The sequence below is a fragment of the Cydia strobilella genome, chromosome Z (assembly GCF_947568885.1).
Source record: "Cydia strobilella chromosome Z, ilCydStro3.1, whole genome shotgun sequence".
NCBI lineage: Eukaryota > Metazoa > Arthropoda > Insecta > Lepidoptera > Tortricidae > Cydia > Cydia strobilella.
Genome location: NC_086068.1, coordinates 34874836 through 34893992, shown reverse-complemented (window position 1 = coordinate 34893992; position 19157 = coordinate 34874836). Strand labels below are relative to the sequence as shown.

General features: G+C 39.1%; 1 protein-coding gene across 5 annotated transcripts in view; it reads left to right on the top strand.

Annotated features, from left to right (window-relative positions):
- The window catches only part of LOC134754138 (FERM, ARHGEF and pleckstrin domain-containing protein 1), a 201076-nt gene that overhangs the window by 46446 nt on the left and 135473 nt on the right, over positions 1-19157 (top strand). For 4 of the 5 annotated variants that reach the window (XM_063690221.1, XM_063690218.1, XM_063690219.1 and 1 more), the window contains exons 9-12: positions 6719-6879; positions 9049-9123; positions 10870-11000; positions 12458-12627. In XM_063690221.1, coding sequence (XP_063546291.1) covers positions 6719-6879; positions 9049-9123; positions 10870-11000; positions 12458-12627 — 537 coding nt within the window. Of the gene's footprint in view, positions 1-6718; positions 6880-9046; positions 9124-10869; positions 11001-12457; positions 12628-19157 lie in introns of those variants that run through there. The other variant, XM_063690220.1, reaches the window with a different exon arrangement.

The window sequence follows — 19157 nt, the reverse complement described above, 5'->3', positions numbered from 1 at the left end:
GCCGACCTGGCAGGATTTGCAGTGCCGTCATGTTTAGTGCATTTTTTGTTGACAGTGTTGACACTGACACATAGGGTCATGTTTATTGTGACTTATCAATTTGTTTGTATAAATTGAAAATGATAGCAACGTCTAAATCAAGTTACAAAAATCATCGGTGTTCTGGTCCGCGAAAATCCAGGAAAATTCAGACTCAATTGAAGCGGAATTCATGATGGTGAAGTTTCGTAAGGTACAGTTTCACTCCTTCATTGTACATTGTAATTTTCTCGTGCCGATCTTTTTAGAAAATAATTCTCACTTCTTCCGTAATGGTAGGATAATAAGCAGTGAACAATACCTATATAATGTAATTATTACTGTTTTGGTTGCCGAATAGTCAATGTGTCACTAACTCTAGTTTTTTTTTTAGGTATTGTGCAAAATGAAGAGGCATTCTTGGAAATAAAATGTTTTCCTTCATTAGCCAGAAAAAATCAGGACATCCTTACTGCAATAAAGTAAAATAAAATATTTCCTGGGGTTGAAAATTATGAAATTATGTCTATGAATGAAAAACACAGTTATTACTAGGTAAGTAAATGATAACTTTATTAGAATCCATATTGTTGCATCATCTTTCTTCCTATAACATTAGAGATTTTGTGCTATCATGATATTATTTTTCTTTCAGGTACAGGGACAACTACGGATAACAAATATGAAAAAAATGTTATTTCATTTGTTGTGTGAATCCATCTACACCAACAAGACATCTACTGCTGGACATAGGCCTCCCCAGGGATCTCCACAACGACCGGTCTTGCAAGACCGGCCAAAATATCAAGAAATAATATAAATAAACATGATAAATATCCGCCATGCAATGTTGTTACTCACTGTACTTGAACCCAAATAAAAAAAATATATAAAAAGTTTTAATTTTATTTTACAGTTACTACTTTATTATTAGTCATTACGATACAAGTGCGAAAAGTAGGAAATTGGCAACGAGTGGCGATAAATTAAAACACGACCGAAGGAAGTGTTTTAATCGAAACGCGTTGCGAATTACCTTTTCGCATGTGTATTGTACAACGTTTTACAGTACATAATTATGGCCCTTTACTTTCAACCTAATCGACAACCGACAATGTCCTTTTAGTTCAAAACGTCACATATTTTTATAAAACGTTAATAAACTAATTTATTAACAATACTGAATATCTGGGAGACCGAGCTTTGCTCGGAAAACATAAGTAAAAACTCAAAAATGCTCGTTTTCCCAGAGATAAGACCTAGCTAGAACGAACCACTTACAGCAAATTTCATCGAAATCGTTAGAGCCGTTTCCGATATCACTGAAATATATTTCGGTTATATCGGAATCGGACAAGAATTCGAAGAAGAAAAGGTATAAGAAAGATAAGATAACACAAAAAGGACAAAAAAAGTACCCCTGTCGTACCAGTCTCGAACCCGAATCCTCTTGCACGTATTTCCACGAACATACCGCAACACCATTGCAGCATACTTACACTGCATGAAATTGTCGACTACAAGCATCACGGAAAAACTGTTTGCATGTGTGAGTAATAGTAGGAAATAGCATGACAGAAACACTCTGTCGACATTAAAGGTGGTTTTTGCACAATGAAGTATTCAATGTTTATTATAATAGTTCAATATTTATGTAAAGAGTGCGCTAAACATACTTTTAAGTATACATATACCAACACTATTCCACAAAAAAATAAAACCTGAAAATTTGCGAAAGTGACGCCATCTAGCGCGGTTTAAGCTTTGGGTAACCTAGTCGAACCACCTTAACGGCATGAAACAGCTGAAGCTTTATGGAAGGGTACTGGAAATGTCCGATGAAGTGAAATATTTAGGTTTAACACTAGATAAAGAACTGAACTGGAAAAAGCATGTCGAAACTACCATAACCAAGGCACTGAGGGTGTTTGGAATGTGTAGAACGGCATATGGCAAAACGTGGGGTTTAAACCCAAAGGTACTGAGATGGATCTATACCATGATGGTAAGACCTATCATTCTGTACGGATGCCTGGCATGGTGGCCAAGGACACTAAAGAGCACATGCAGGGATGCCCTTACGAAATTACAAAGAACGGCGTGCATGGCTATTACTGGCGCATTAGAACGACGCCAACAGCGGCGATGGAGGTACTACTAGACCTCCCGCCGCTGCACCTAGTGATACAATCTGAGGCGCGGAAATCGTTACACAGGCTGGCTTTGACAGGCCTCTGGAGCGATAGTAAGCCAAAGACTAAACACACAAACATGGAATGTGACAATTTCATGAAAAGGATTACGAATATGGGCTGCGATAAGATGCAACCCAAGTTTGTGTTCCGTAAGAATTTTAATGTTAAAGTTCCAACAAGGGCTGAATGGACCGAAGGTCTTGAAGCACCAATGTCTGATGAAAATGACATCATATGGTACACAGACGGGTCCAAGACAGATTCTGGTACTGGGGCAGGCATTTATGCAAATGACTTTAGTAGTAGCATAAGCATGGGCAATTACGCCACTGTCTTCCAAGCCGAGACATACGCTATAATGGCCTGTGCACGTGAGAATATAGCTAGGCAAACCCAAGGGAAGAATATCTATATTCTCAGCGACAGTTAAGCTGCACTCAAAGCGCTTAAGGCGCCTAGAGTGGACTCTAGACTGGTATACAATGGCATCCAAGCTCTGAACAAGCTTGGAAGGCAAAACAAAGTGCAACTGGTGTGGATCCCAGGGCACGAGGGATTCATGGGCAATGAAAATGCAGATGAACTTCTCAGAGCCGGATCTGCAAACAACCTTATAGGTCCGGAACCATTCGTGGGGCTCTCACAGGGAACCATCACAACGGCTATCAAAGACCTTACTAAGACCAAACACCAGGAAGAATGGGACAGTCTGACGGGTCTAAAACACTCAAAGCTCTTTATACAAGAGGTAGACTCTGGTTGGAGCAAAAAGCTTTGGAAACTTAGCAAACGGCAACTCCAAATAATAACGGGGGTGTTTACTGGCCATTACGGGGTCAAGGGAATCCTGGCCAAGATGAGGCACGCTGACAACACCGATTGTCGTATGTGTGGCGAAGAGGAAAAGACAATAGAACACCTTATGTGTGAATGTCACGCCCTCGCCAGACAAAGAATGAAGGACTTTGGAACAGGCTACCTGGTACCAAAGGAATTCAAAAAGCTACCCATAAGGTCCATCATCCGGCATATGGAGATGGTGGGGAAGGCTCTTGAGTAGCGGACGGATCTTTCCTAGGGGGTAACTGCACAAAAGATCCCTATGGGTCGAAGTGTATCCGTAAGGGCCCCCGAAACTATAAGATAAGATAACTAGGTTCTGTATTCGGTTGTGGCTATTTTTTTTTTACTTTTATGTATGTTCACCGATTACTCCGAGACCCGTGGTCCGATTTGAGTAATTCTTTTTTTGTTCGAAAGGAGCTACTTCCAAGTTGGTCCCATATTAATCTGGTTCTGATCTGATGATGGGATCCCTGAGGAATTGAGGGAACTCCTCAATTTTTAAAGGCACATGTATGGTGATTTGGGTGTATTCATAAGCAACTTGCGCATTTTCTCTCGAAAACGACCAATTTGATGAAGTGGTCCTGATGATGATGATTGTTTTGATGATAGTGATGATGATTTTTTTTATGTAGGATGTGCAGCGATTACTCCGAGACCCGTGGTCCGACTTGAACATTTTTTTTTTGTTTGAAAGGAACTACCTCCAAGGTGGTCCCACATTAATCTGGTGCTGTTCTGATGATGGAATCCATGAGGAATTGAGGGAGCTCCTCAATTTTTAAAGGCACATGTAATGTATGGTGTTTTGGGTGTTTTCTTAAGCAACTCGAGCATTTTCTCTCGAAAACCACCAATTTGATGAAGTGGAGCTGATGATGATAATGATTTCAACGATTACTCCGCGGCACCCATGATCCGATTTGAGTAATTCTTTTTCTGTTTGAAAGAAGTTACCTCCAAGGTGTTCTCGTAATATTTTTGGTTTTGATCTGATGATGTAATCCGTGAGGAATTGAGGGAACTCTTCAATTTTTGAAGGCACGTGTATGGTGATTTCGGTGTTTTCTAAAGTAACTCAAGCATTTCCTCCCAAAAACCACCAATTTGATGTAGTGCAACTGTAGCCTAACTACGAGTTTGACACTAAATATTCGCTAGCGTCTTCGTAACTTACTTTGTACACTAATATGCCAGTACGAGCGAGATGTATAAACATACAGTTACGCACACGATAGCGAATATATCAATGTCAAACTCGTGGTAAGGCTACTGATGATGAAGACCACGGATGAAATGTGGAACTTCCCTCGTATGTGTATTATGATTTTGGATGTAGGTAGTGTTGGAAACAACCAAAGAGACTAAGGTGAGAGGTAGGTGTGAGAGGTGAAGGTAGAGGGTATTAGTGTTTGCGGGGTTTGAGGTTGGGGGTTGAGGGGAGATGGGTTGATGGGTCGGGGACTGAGGGGTTGGGAGTTAAGGGATTGGGGGTTAGGGTTAGGAGTTAAGCTTAAAAGTGCTAGCTCGCCGAAAGCATAAATTGGCCACGTAGTTTACAGCAATATGTGTACCATAGAGTAACTTATACTAGAGCGGTACTGTCATAGTATTTCGTAACCCCTGTAAATTCACTGCCATCTGTCGACACACTTTAAAACTAAAAATAAATATTTATAAAAATACGATAAAATGTATTTAAATATGGATAAATGATTTTTTTATTTGCATTAATTATTTTTATATGATTTTGACCCATGTTCTTTCACTGGTATGCGTTAAAATTATAAATAACAAACGAAACAGTCAACGCCCTCTATACGAGTGTAGGCCAAAACTAGTGGCGCCATCTGATCGAGAATCAAATTTTCGTGATTTTCGAGGCACGTTTTTTTCTTAGACTGTATCCATCTATTACGGAGTTATATCTATCTTTGTGTGTACCTAATTTATTTTATTATTTGCTATTAACAAGTAACAACGCCATCTTTTTCTATTTTGTCCGAATTTATAAGTTCCTGGCCGACCGTATGTAATGGTAGTTAATGGTAGTAACGTTAGATGGAGCTTTTATACTTTCACGTGCGCCGCGAAGCTCTTCTGTGTGTGCGTGCTTGCGGGGAGGGAAGAAGCTATCGGGCGTGGTTTACGAACTGTCATTCGCCGCTGCAGTAGCCCCTTAAAATTCATTTGTTTACGTTACATGTCCGTCTTTGGGCCACAAACTTACATATGTATACCAAATTTCAACTTAATTGGTCCCTAGTTTCGGAGAAAATAGGCTGTGACAGACGGACAGACAGACAGACAGACGCACGAGTGATCCTATAAGGGTTTCGTTTTTTCCTTTTGAGGTATGGAACCCTAACAATATTGTATGGAATTTTGAACGTTCTGAAATAAAGATATGTTATTTTATATTATTATTAATGTTAACATCAGATCTGTATGACAACAGATCAATAAATTACTTCCAATATGTAAAAAAAACCGGCCAAATGCGTGTCGGACTCGCGTTCCACAATTACACAATTTTTAACAATGTATTTTTTATGTGAAACGTGAGTGAAATGTTCTAAAAAAATCCGTAGGGGTCGGATCAAAAGTAAATAGTTAAGTCCGACTCACGCTTGACTGCACATTTCTACTAGGTTTTCTTGTGTTCTATAGGTAAGGGAACTATTCTATTTTTTTCAAAATTTTAGTTCCAGTAGTTTCGGAGATAAAGGGATAGGGAATGGTCATTTTTTGACTATTTTCTTAAATAACTTCTTAACTGTTTATTTTAAAATTACGAAAAATAAAAATATTTCAGATTCTCACAACGAGCTATTTAATTTGATATCTAACACGATATAGTTTAAGAAACTTTATTTTTTAATTTTCTTACTTACCTACCCCCCAAAAGTGGCCCTATATTTAAAATTCATTTGTTTACATTACATGTCCGTCTTTGGGTCACAAACTTACATGTGTATACCAAATTTCAACTTCATTGGTCCAGTAGTTTCAGAGAAAATAGACTGTGACAGATAGACAGACGCACGAGTGATCCTACAAGGGTTCCGTTTTTTTCCTTTTGAGGTACTGAACCACAGAATAACTAATACTACCGTACAGAAAATTAACTCCTTTACAAAAGTCAGATTTAGGTATAAAATTATACCTATACTCGCCGCCTGCAAGCAAAATTGAAACTTATAACCGCGCACGAACCGTGAATCTTCTTTGCGCGCCGCAGTTTTATGACCGAGCTGTGAGTGTCGGCACGGGGTTGTCACTTGACAAGTTTTTGTACCTATACCTACTGATTTATTATTTTTAAAATAAATTTAGGAATTACAAACGTTGATTCTGTAAACATAAAATTTTTATCGTGAGATAGTATGTCTGATTCTCACGAAAGTAGGTAAGTAGGTATTGTTCTTCCGTTTATTCAGACATCCGTAAACAGAACAAATCTTTTATACGGATTAGATAGGTTTCGAAGCCATTGTGTATTACTTCAATTTTACGCGAGCGCCACGTGACACGACTATCGTGCGGGCCGAGCGGCAGCCCACTGCCTAAACCTAAACTGCGTATTGACACCTTGACGGAACCCTAAAAATTAAGGCAGGTATCGAAATGTAATATGTTGTTGTGCATTTTGTAACCAGGGATATCACCGCGACATCGTCGAGTTCTTCTTCGAGGGCCGCAACGAGTGCAAGAACTTTTGGAAGAAGTGCGTGGAAAACCACGGGTTCTTTCGCTGCTCCAGCGTGCCGCGCATTCAGAGACACAAGGCGCGCGTCATCTCCAGAGGCTCCTCGTTTAGGTGAGTTTAACCTTTTCAACGCCAAGAACACCTAAAGGCTTCATGTCCAGTCGTGCCCACCGCACCGCGCAATGGATAACTATAACTGTTATGACGTACGCTGTCAAAGTTACCTTCACACTTTCAAGTAAGGTTTACATTAGCTCCCTTCCACCCGGAAGCTTGGCGTGCCAGTGACGTTCTTGTTTATAAAGTTAAGCGTTCAAAGGGTTAATAGCTAGTGAGACATTATTTATCAAGGTGTTACCTACCGCACACATATCCTTATTCCGTTGAATGACGAATTGTCTGAAATTCACATTATGCTTATTGCTTATTTGAAGTTTGTTTAAAAGCATTGCTCATAAACGTCATACACCAATGCGATGTACGTCAGGTTTTCCCAGTAAAGCTCTTGAAGTTGCAGGTGCCCATAGGCTCCGGTGACCGCTTAGTATCAGGCAGGTTGAATGCTTGTTTGCCACTGACGTGGTATTAAAAAAACTCAATTTAAGTTGTTTACGACCACTCGCACGCAATAGCGCTTATTCCAGTTTTGGATGTGGCTGAGTTAGTCTGTAATAGTAGATTGTTAACCAAGGGACGAAAGGCACTCATTTCTGCCGAGGTATTTTGGCGCTCGAATGCAGTGAGAGCGCCAATAGTCCGAGGCAGAAATGATGTCTTTCACCCGAGTTAAACACTCTACTTTTCATTTCGAATACGAGGAAAGTAAAATGCATGTATTTTTTTTAAAACATGACTAAGTATACATTTTTATAGTATTTCTTGAGGGTACTTTCAATTAACAATTCAGACAAAAGTATCGTTATTTATGGAATGGAGAGTCAAATATCAAAATGAAAAATTTATTACAAATCCATTTAAACTCAAATTTCAATTGCGTATCGTAAAAAAATTAAAAAAGTCGTACTTCGAACGTAAAATGCTCTAGTGCAGACACGTATCATTTTCTGCGCACCTTTTAGAACAACAATGACCCTCTTTCAGAGCATGAGAAATGAAAAGAAACTTCCATTTAAAAGGTCTCGTGTCATAGTTTCAATTAAATATGATAATAACCTTTTTGATGACATGAAAACTGCTTCAAAAAGTGTCACTAAAATTTGTGTAAGGGGCGCGACTACCACAATCTGAGGGTCTATCACAATACAAGAAAATCGAAATTTCGTAATCTCTGTCACTCTTGCACATTCGAGCGATAAAGAGGCAGATAGCGAAATTTTGGATTCGCGTTTCCCGGTAGGTTCTCTGCAAACAAACCGCCTTGGTGCATCAATGTCATATTTTATTATCTCTGAAAACTTGTCAAAAAACTGTTAAAGGGACAGTAAGTATTGTATAAGTTACTCTATGTTTACTAAACAGGCTACTGCTGCACTCTGGTGGCAGAACATTGCAGTAATACCCCCTATTACCGATTTGAGTGTGGTTGTATAATAAAATTAAAGGATTTGATCCTTTATTATAATAAATAGTTATTTGTGCAACAAGAGAGGAAAGTTGGTTTTTTCTTGCGAGTGTTTATTTTGAGTCCCGAGAAAGCTTAAGATTCTATAATTGAATCACGAGCGAAGCGAGTGATTCTAACGTAGAATCTTGAGCGTAGCGAGGGACTCAAAAACACAAGATGTAAAATAACTTTGCTCTCGTGTTGCACACATAATTTTTCACCTCAGTAGTGATAACATATTAAAGGTTAAAATGTATTTCGAATTACACAGAATAAACAGAAAAAAAAAAGTATTATAATATGTACGATACGATAAGATACGATACGATAAGATACGAGACCGGACCGGACCGGACCGTACCGTACCGTACCGTACCGTACCATAAAAAAAATGTAATAAAAGTATGAAGTTCATGGCCTTCACTAAATTAAAAAGCTACATTGTTTCACTCCCTGGAGTGAGGAAAGTCGCACTTTCCTCACTCCAGGGAGTGACGAAAGTAGGCTTGTTAGAGCTGCTGAGGTGAAAAAGTAATTTGGTTTGCTGACATGACATCGCGTGATATGTTTACTGTCCACTAATAATCTGAGCTTAAATTTATGGATCATGTTTTTAGCATTAATCCCATAGCGAGCCTATTATAACGCGGTTATAACTTATTATCTTTATTATCATATGGGTGTCAGAATTTGAGCAAAACAATAATATTTTACAGGTATAGCGGCAAAACCCAGAAGCAAATTGTTGATTTTGTCAGAGACAACTATGTGAAAAGACAGACTTTCCAAAGGTATAGTTATTTTGTTTAACTGTTATTTTGTTAATACGAGCTTAGCTATTAATTAAGTAACGTTGGTTCTAGTCTAGACTAGACAATGGCATGTTATACTAAAATACCTATACTCCAGAGCTTTAGCAGGAATAGCTAGCGTAGCGGTAAAAAATTGAGGCCTACATGTGTACTTACTTTCTTTGGCAAAAAAAAAAACATTTGAGAAAATGCAGACTATAGTCGAATATTAATGTCGCTCTTTAATTGTTGAACACTCAACCATGACTGACGTCAGCTGAGCGCCGTAGTGAAATGCCTAACATTAGTCGTGTGACTAACTAATGATGGCTTAACGCTGAGAGAGGTATTAATTCACTTGAAGCATACTACTTCTAGAGCAACCGTGTAGTTCAGTTAAACTTGAAATAAGGGAAATCGTAGTGGGTGGTACTGTTATAATTTAAGTTTAGATAGTTTAAGTTGCGTTCGTATACGGTGGTGAGTGGGTGGCATGGATTGGGTGACACTAGCTTTTGGTTTTGTCTTGTGGGCGTTATGTGTAAACAAGTTTTAGGTCTATACCTAATCAAAAGTAAAGCATGATTTTACGTAAAAAGTCCCTAAAAACGACTAATTATAAAAGGCTAGAGGAAGGCTTTCAATTGTATTTATGTATTTCAATGGTGAATAGAATTTTCGAGCATGCGCTGTATCCATTGAGACTTTCGCTTTTTTTCAAAAAAATCTATCGTCGGATGTATCCGCTGTGTCGTGCGGCGCTGCGACAATCGGTCAGAGGATGGTGTGGTCGTTTTATTTAGGGTTTTTTTAAGCGGGCCTGCGCTTAGTTTTAAATCTCGCTAATATGTATACAATACAAGTACAGCATACAAGTAATTATTCCATGTCATGATTGTCCAATAGGCCCGTCTTGACCAAACTGGTACACTTGTTGTCTGAAATTTAAAATATGGAGTAGGTAATATCGGAAAAAATCCATTCTCGGTTGATCGACTTTTCAATACCTACCTACGATTTTAAGTATCGAGTATTAAGACATAATGACATATAAAAATATTTTTTATCAATAAATGATCGTATCGTATCGTATCGTAATAAATAATGTGCTGTACCTGTTGTCGTACTTGCACATTGTCTCTAAATACAGCGCCGCGCTCGTACAATTAAACGTGATGCGCTTTCTATTTTTATTAGGCTAAACAAAAATCGTAACATGAAAGGGCTAACATTAAGTTAATTTTTCTTTTATAAGGCGAATGATTATAGTACGGATATTGTCTTAGATTTGCATGTAATTTGTTTTACATGTGGAAATCGACTACATTCCAGGTAGTAAACAAATTTTAATGTAATTTATTTATTTTACCATTATTATAAGGATTTGTCTCTATTTTAATGGAATATTAATTGATAGTATTAAATAAATAAATTTACAACACAATACAACAAAATTACAATAAAAAATACCATCCATAAAAATACCATCCATAAATTAGTTCTTTTTATTACCCCTGTATGTTCCTTTTCCAATAAAAAACAAGATGTTAAGTGATGAATTTGATATGTGGTTACATTATAACTATTACAAGCGTTCAGACATAATAGGCAAAAGGATGCCAGAGGCCGAACGGCATTAGGGACTAGTAGAGGGCACGATCGAAGCGCAGTCTCGCATCGTAGCGAGCGGCGCGCGCGCGCAGATCCAAAAGCTGGTGTCACCATCCTCTGCCCGACTGTCGGCAGGTCGGGCTCGTTCCGAGCGTCGCGCTCGCTGCGCTCCTCGCGCGGCAACGTGTCTCAGGCGCCCGCGCAGGGCACGCTGAACACGAGCGTGTCGGCCCATCCGCTGCTGCCGCTGCCGCCTGGCTCTGACGGTACGTAATACCACTAACGATTACCTACTTTTATAACATTTAACTACTAAATGCTCGATGCATTGTTGCCGGTACACAATTCTCAACAAATATGATAACTTTAACAATCTTATGTGATACTTGTTACGGTCATATATGAGTGTGTACTCTCTCTTCCGAAAATCGTTTTTTCCAGATCGCGATTTTTGCCATTCGCAATTTTTACCATTTATTTATTTTTCAATAGCTTCCTTTCCCGAAAGCATTTCTAACCATTCGCATATTTTCCCATTATTTTTATTTTCCAGTAGCTCACTTTCGTGTTACGTTTTCTAACCAGTCGCATAATTTCCCATTTTTTTATTTTCCAATATCTTATTTTCCTGTTAGGTTTTCTAACCATTCGCATAATTTCCCAGTATATATTTAATTTTTTTACAATCACGGAAGACAGAAAATAGATAGGTGCGACGACGAGAGAAGCGAGGAGGTGTGTTAAGTGAACTGCGAGCAAAACAGTGCGCGAAGGCAAGCCAGCGAAGCGAGCGTGTCGTGGTAGCGGCCGGCGAGCGCCAGAACCGACTTATTTCATTGTACGATACTGATTTACAAACAGAAGTTATATTTTAATTAGTGTCTCGTATATTATAATAAGAATACATACAGTACCGGCCAATAATATATCACCTGCATGTTTTTACGGTATAACTTTTTTTTATTATTATTGTGAGTGACTTCCACCTTACTGCTTTAGGTAGTCTAGTAGTATTCCTTTGAGGTTTTTTTTTAATGTATTGTCAACTTCATTTTTTTACTAGAGGTTTTTTAGTAATATGCTGAGTATCATATTGTAATTCACAGTATTTCATTGCATCAGTATTCATCATATATTTGTATAAAATGACTAGTAAAATATGCAATCTACAAACTAACCTATATTGTTTACTCTATACAAGCTCATACAAAAACACTCAAAGATGATATATTATTGGCCGGTACTGTATCTAAATTATGCGAATGGTTAGAAAACGTAACAGGAAAATAAGCTACTGGAAAGTAATAATACAACAACGGCCCACCCTAAACTATACCTCTCGTTTCGAATTATGACAGTTCCTTCAAATTTTTTTGGGTTGGGCTTAATTAAAAAATCATTGAAGATATATGTTTTTACCGTATTTTTATTTTTCAATTTAAATGTTAAATTTCTAAATGAATTAATGTTGACTTGTAAATAATGTCTCCAAACATTTTACATGACAGCTAACCCATGTGAAAATGAACTGTCATAGACACCATCATTCGATACGAGAGGTATAAGTTGTGTGAGTTAAAACCTAAAATTAATACGCTAAGAAAAATATTTATATGTATATACATATATAATATACAGAGTCGTTATTCACATTAGAAATGGAATTGTAACTGTAAAAGGATAATATGAAATGTGTGGTAAGCAATAATTTGTATCTGTTCAGCGATTTCCCTGGAGTGGGACAAGCAACCTCACTACCTGGAGGCTTCTCTGATGATGAAGGGCTACACAGCGGAGGAGGCGGCGCAGGCGGCGCGGCGCACTCGGCGACCTTCGGAGGGCGCGCCTCGCCCGCCGTTCACAGCTACCGCCTATGCCGCCACGAGGGACAAGGTACGCCCAAGACCAAGACCAAGACCCATGCCACTACACAACGGCTTTACTATTCATTTATTTATTACTAGCTTTTGCCCGCGACTTCGTCTGCGTGGAATCAGTAACAGCGGCTAGAGTAAGTTTAGCGCCTGGAGAAAGTCTTATACCAATCATTCAATTAAATAAATAAATAAAATAAATATTATAGGACATTCTTACACAGAAGGAGGCTTGTGTTATGGGTTCTCAGACAACGATATATATAATATATAAATACTTAAATATATAGAAAACACCCATGACTCAGGAACAAATATCTGTGCTCATCACACAAATAAATGCCCTTACGGGGATTCGAACCCAGGACCATCGGCTTCACAGGCAGGGTCACTACCCACTAGGCCAGACCGGTCGTCAATTTGACCATAATACAAATTACACAAGGCAACTCATTAATTATCTCAATTCCACCATGATTCCACCCCGCTTTTCACCCTCTTAAGAGATGATTTTCGGGATAAAAACTATCCTATATCTTTCCCCGGGAATCAAACTATCTCTATACCAAATTTCAACAAAGTCGGTTTAGCGGTTCAAACGTGAAGAGGTAACAGACAGACAGACAGACACACTTTCGCATTTATAATATTAATATGGATACTCCAGAATGGTAAGCGTAAAAATGTTGGCCACTGACTTACGATATAAGGAGGTTCTGAAAAGACATATGAAGAGATGCAAACTAGAACCCTCTGACTGGGAGCGGAAGGCAACGCAACGGCCCGAATGGCGGCTCCTCTTTAGTATCGAGTCAGCGATCATTCAATTTGAACATAATACAAATTACACAAGGCAACTCATTAATTATCTCAATTCTAACATGATTCCACCCCGCTTTTCACCCTCTTAAGAGATGATTTTCGGGATAAAAACTATCCTATGTCTTTCCCCGGGAATCAAACTATCTCTATACCAAATTTCAACAAAGTCGGTTTAGCGGTTTAAACGTGAAGAGGTAACAGACAGACAGACAGACACACTTTCGCATTTATAATATTAGTATGGATACTCCAGAATGGTAAGCGTAAAAATGTTGGCCACTGACTTACGATATAAGGATGTTCTGAAAAGACATATGAAGAGATGCAAACTAGAACCTTCTGACTGGGAGCGGAAGGCAACGCAACGGCCCGAATGGCGGCGCCTCTTTAGTATCGAGTCAGCGACTTTGAGAATGAACGCCGCAGTGAGCTCGACAGGAAACGAGATGAGCTTAAGTCTCGGCCGCCAACCTCGATTCCCTACAACTATGTAGGTGGTGTTCTGACTTGCCCAAAATGCGCTCGAGTATTTAGCAGGAAGATAGGGTACGTGAGCCACCTAAGCGCGCACCAGAGAGCGGATCAGCTACACTCTAATAACGCGAATTAAAAATTGCCTACTCCAAAGCACACAGTCACTGTGGTCGAAATTTGTCGAAGCAACATCATCATTTATTATTACATATTTAAGGCAAAAAAATAGTATTTGGTGCAACAGGTTGTACATAATAAGATTAATAAGGGTTACGACTCGACTTCATCTCGTTTTGTAACACGAATTAATAAGATAGTGGATAAGAAATGACAGCTCTTTAGTATGAACCAGTGTTACCTAACTCACACCTTCATAGTTAACTTACAACACGGCATACAATAACCAAACCAGTGTTAGTGTTACCAAACTCACACTCATAGTTAACTTACAACACGCATACAATAATGAAACCAGTGTTAGTGTTACTAAACTCACACTCATAGTTAACTTACAACACGGCATACAATAATGAAACCAGTGTTAGTGTTACCAAACTCACACTCATAGTTAACTTACAATACGGCATACAATAATGAAACCAGTGTTAGTGTTACCAAACTCACACTCATAGTTAACTTGCAACACGGTATTCAATAACCAAACCAGTGTTAGTGTTACCAAACTCACACTCATAGTTAACTTACAACACGGCATACAATAATGAAACCAGTGTTAGTGTTACTAAACTCACACTCATAGTTAACTTACAACACGGCTTACAATAATGAAACCCAGTGTTAGTGTTACCAAACTCACACTCATAGTTAACTTACAACACGGCAAACAATAATGAAACCAGTGTTAGTGTTACCAAACTCACACTCATAGTAACTTACAACAACAATTTTTTTTTATATTTTGCAACTTTCCATTCCAACAGGATGTTACCGGTTGACACTTCTAGAATGCATAGGTATCAACTGTAGGTAACATATTTTTTTTATCTGAAAAAGGTAAGCATTTGACAATCTCACCTGTAACCGTAAACCGTACCAAGTGTGGGCATTTGACAGTTACTTTAGCGACGGCGTGAAATCGATCGTATTCCCTTTCTATCGCACCAATCCATGAGCGTGAGAGCGAGATGGACTGCGATCGAGTTTACAGATATAGTGCATAATCGGAAACGTTCGTATTTGTCATGCTACTTCAGTCAACCTCAGTACTTCTTGTACTGCCTGACTGAAACAAATAGCATAACACGTTCGTGCGTTTCCGTGAGAATGCGATGGTAAGGGTGTATGCACTGGCTACCCAGTGGCTAACGTAAACGTCAAGTGTCAACTCATGATACGGCTACAGATGGTAAGTGCCGATGCAGTCTAGACTGGAACATAATATATTTTTTCTGGTTATATGAAATACACATCCACTTGAAAGATATTTTTTAATACAGTTGCTCAAAAAGTGCTACTTTTAGTGGCTGTTTAGCGTGCGGAAAGTTGGTTTTCGCGAACTAGTACTTTTTACTTTTCCAATTTTTTTTAAATTTTTACTTGTTCCAATTCATGACTACTTATTGATGAGTGTTAATATTAGTTTCTTTTAAACGTCGTAATTAACATAAAAACCTACTGTTAATGTAAGAATACAAAAAAAAGCATATTTCATATTTTATTACTTACTTCTTCATCATTATAAGTATTATAACACGTTTATTTTTTAATGTTGAAAAACCGTTCTTAATAAGTTGTCTGAATGGAACGGAACGTCTGTCAAAGAAGAGGCGTAATTTCTTACTGCAAGAATGTTTTAAGTTTCCAACGGCAACATTCGATATTGTTTTTATAAATATACGATACACAAATAATCGTAAATAACGATATTTAGGTAATAATAGTACAATGTTTTAATATTTACAATTGTTTCTGTCTTATAGAACATGCATTTGAAAGAAAAACTTTCATTGAAGTGGGTTCAATAATAATAACAAAATCTATTCTAGTCGAATAAAAGCTAGAAAAACACCTCTTCATAATGTCAATGTCAATGATGTCACAGAATGAATAATATAAAAGTTTCGAATTCCATTTCTTGCTTGCTTTTGTTGCTTTTCTTATTTTTTGCAACTGTATTAAAAAACGTCGTTCGATACACGTGCGGAAATGTCATTCTTCACTCGTCCCGAGCCTTGCCACTCGCCTACGGCTCGTGGCAAGATATCTCGGTGCTCGTGAAGTAATGACATACTTTCCGCACTAGCATCGAAATGTACTATTATACAACTCTTATGTTTGCAGCTAAGTACTGCACAGTAAGGCATTTTTAATTTAGTCCATACTAATATTATAAATGCGAAAGTGTGTCTGTCTGTTACCTCTTCACGCTTAAACCGCTAAACCGATTTAGTTGAAATTTGGTATAGAGATAGTTTGATTCCCGGGGAAAGACATAGGATAGTTTTTATCCCGAAAATCATCTCTTAAGAGGGTGAAAAGCGGGGTGGAATCATGGTGGAATTGAGATAATTAATGAGTTGCCTAGTGTAATTTGTATTACCTAGTTCAAATTGAATGATCGCTGACTCGATACTGAAGAGGCGCCGCCATTCGGGCCGTTGCGTTGCCTTCCGCTCCCAGTCAGAGGGTTCTAGTTTGAATCTCTTCATATGTATTTTCAGAACATCCTTATATCGTAAGTCAGTGGCCAACATTTTTACGCTTACCATTCTGGAGTATCCATACTAATATTATAAATGCGAAAGTGTGTCTGTCTGTCTGTCTGTTACCTTTTCACGTTTAAACTGCTAAAGCGATTTTGTTGAAATTTGGTGTAGGGGTAGTTTGAGTCCCGGGGAAGGACATAGGATACTTTTTATTCCGGAACTCACTCCTTGAGGGGGTGAAAAGGGGGGTTGACATTTGTATGGGGAATTAATAACCGCTGAACCGATTAAGATGAAATTAGGTATGGATATAGTTTGAGTCGTAGGGAAGGACATAGGATAGGTTTGACCCCAGAAATCAACCCTAAAGGGGGTGAAAAGGGGGGCGAAATTTGTATGGGACCCAATAAAACCGAGATAGTCTTAATTGGTGGGAAGGGTGTAGAATAGTTTTTATTCCCGAAATCATTATCTTCTTTTCTCTTTTCTTTTCTTCTAACACTCGCTCAACGTGCCGCTGGTAGTATATGATGGATACAGCTCAAGACCTGGAACACCGGGAGTGCTTCTGGGTGCAAAAGGTCAGGGTAACACTCGCTTAACGTGCCGCTGGTAGTGTACGATGGAGACAGCTCAAGACCTGGAACACTTGGAGAGCTGCTGGATGTATCGGATGAGGGGTAAAACTCCTTTAATCTGAAGTTGATAGAGTATGCTGTAGGCAGGTTAAGTTGTTCAAGACCTGGAACACCTGGGGGGCTGCCAGATGAAGCAGGCGCCTGACCAGAGCTACCACACGTTTAACGTCCAGTAGGTACTGTTTTTGAGTTCTCCAAGACCTGGAACACCTGGAGGTGACTTTCTACGCGTCCCTTGGCGCCTGCAAGACTTTGCTGAACAAGTTTCTGCTGGAGACGCTGCTGAGGAGCTGCTGGGAGACCAGGCCTACCACAAGCTAAATATTCAGCAGGTTCAATTTAGGTGGTGAAAAGGGGGTTGAAATTTGTATGGGGAAACAATAAACATCTGATTGGTTAAAAATATGCTACCCAAATTACTAATTCCACGAAGACGAAGTCGCGGGCAGAAGCTAGTAATCAATATTTGCTGCACGAGCATACATGTCACAAGAATGTCATCGAGTATGCAGTTTACAAAACAAATGATCATAGTCTGTCTGTTCATAAAGTGAGTCGGCCGCGACTTACTGCCGGCGGCACGACAACGCCTACTTTATCTGATCATAGTCTGTCTGTGCATAAAGTGAGTCGACCGCAACTTACTGCCAGGGACCGGCCCGCTATCCCTTATCGGGGTTTTATAAGGGTATTGCATAAGGCTTAACTCACCATACCCCTTGCCAGACGAAACCCTTTGTTTTGGTTTTAAAAACCCTTATATAAAGCTACCACATTTGAGTAATCGGTAGCCCAAATACCCTTACAAAACCCTTATCATCCGCTCACCAACACCTTGCATATTGCTTATAAGGGTTAGCCTTATAAAGGGCTTCCCTTTTAGCATATAAGCGTGCTAATTTAAGTCATCTACCTTGTTCATAAAGCACACATTACTTCGAATTCGAGCGATCGTCGGCGGCGACGGCGGCGTTCTTTGACTAGGCACGTATTTTCTTTCCTTTTCATACACTACCGTAGATATATACTAATCCTGTCTCTTTCACGCAAAGGGAAACCTTTATAAAAAGCGCTTAAAGATAAGGGTATCCCTTATTAAGAGCTAGCCTTATTTTTGGTTAGCTTTTCGGTAAGGGTTAGTCAAAGGTAAGGGTATGAATGGGCTTGCAGTTCAAAAGGGAAAGTCTTTCAATGTGTTAGCCGTGTTTAAGTGTCGCCCATTGAAAGGGTTTTATCGCGGAAAGGGTTGTCCGGTCCCTGCTTACTGCCGGCGGCACGGGAACGCCTACTTTATCTGATCATAGCCTGTCTGTGCATAAAGTGAGTCGACCGCAACTTACTGCCGGCGGCACGGGAACGCCTACTTTATCTGATCATAGTCTGTCTGTGCATAAAGTGAGTCGGCCGCGACTTACTGCCGGCGGCACGGGAACGCCTACTTTATCTGATCATAGTCTGTCTGTGCATAAAGTGAGTCGACAGCAACTTACTGCCGGCGGCACGGGAACGCCTACTTTATCTGATCATAGTCTGTCTGTGCATAAAGTGAGTCGACCGCAACTTACTGCCGGCGGCACGGGAACGCCTACTTTATCTGATCATAGTCTGTCTGTGCATAAAGTGAGTCGACAGCAACTTACTGCCGGCGGCACGGGAACGCCTACTTTATCTCCATTCTACTCCGTGTTTTGTTACTTCGGGCCCTTGAATTTGGCCCTAAATTATGTGCCCGCAAAAAATATATTCTAACATAGAGCAGCAAACACCTAAAATGATAAATAAAATCGAAGTAAATAAGTAAAGAAGTTTAAATCAATTTTGTTTGTAGATGGTAAGATTTAAGAGGCCGGTGTCGATTTTAGTCGCAAAAATGTAAAATTGATAGATTTAGTCGGTGAAATTGTACACCTTTTGTTACCTAATTGAAATAACAAGTACTGGTTTATATT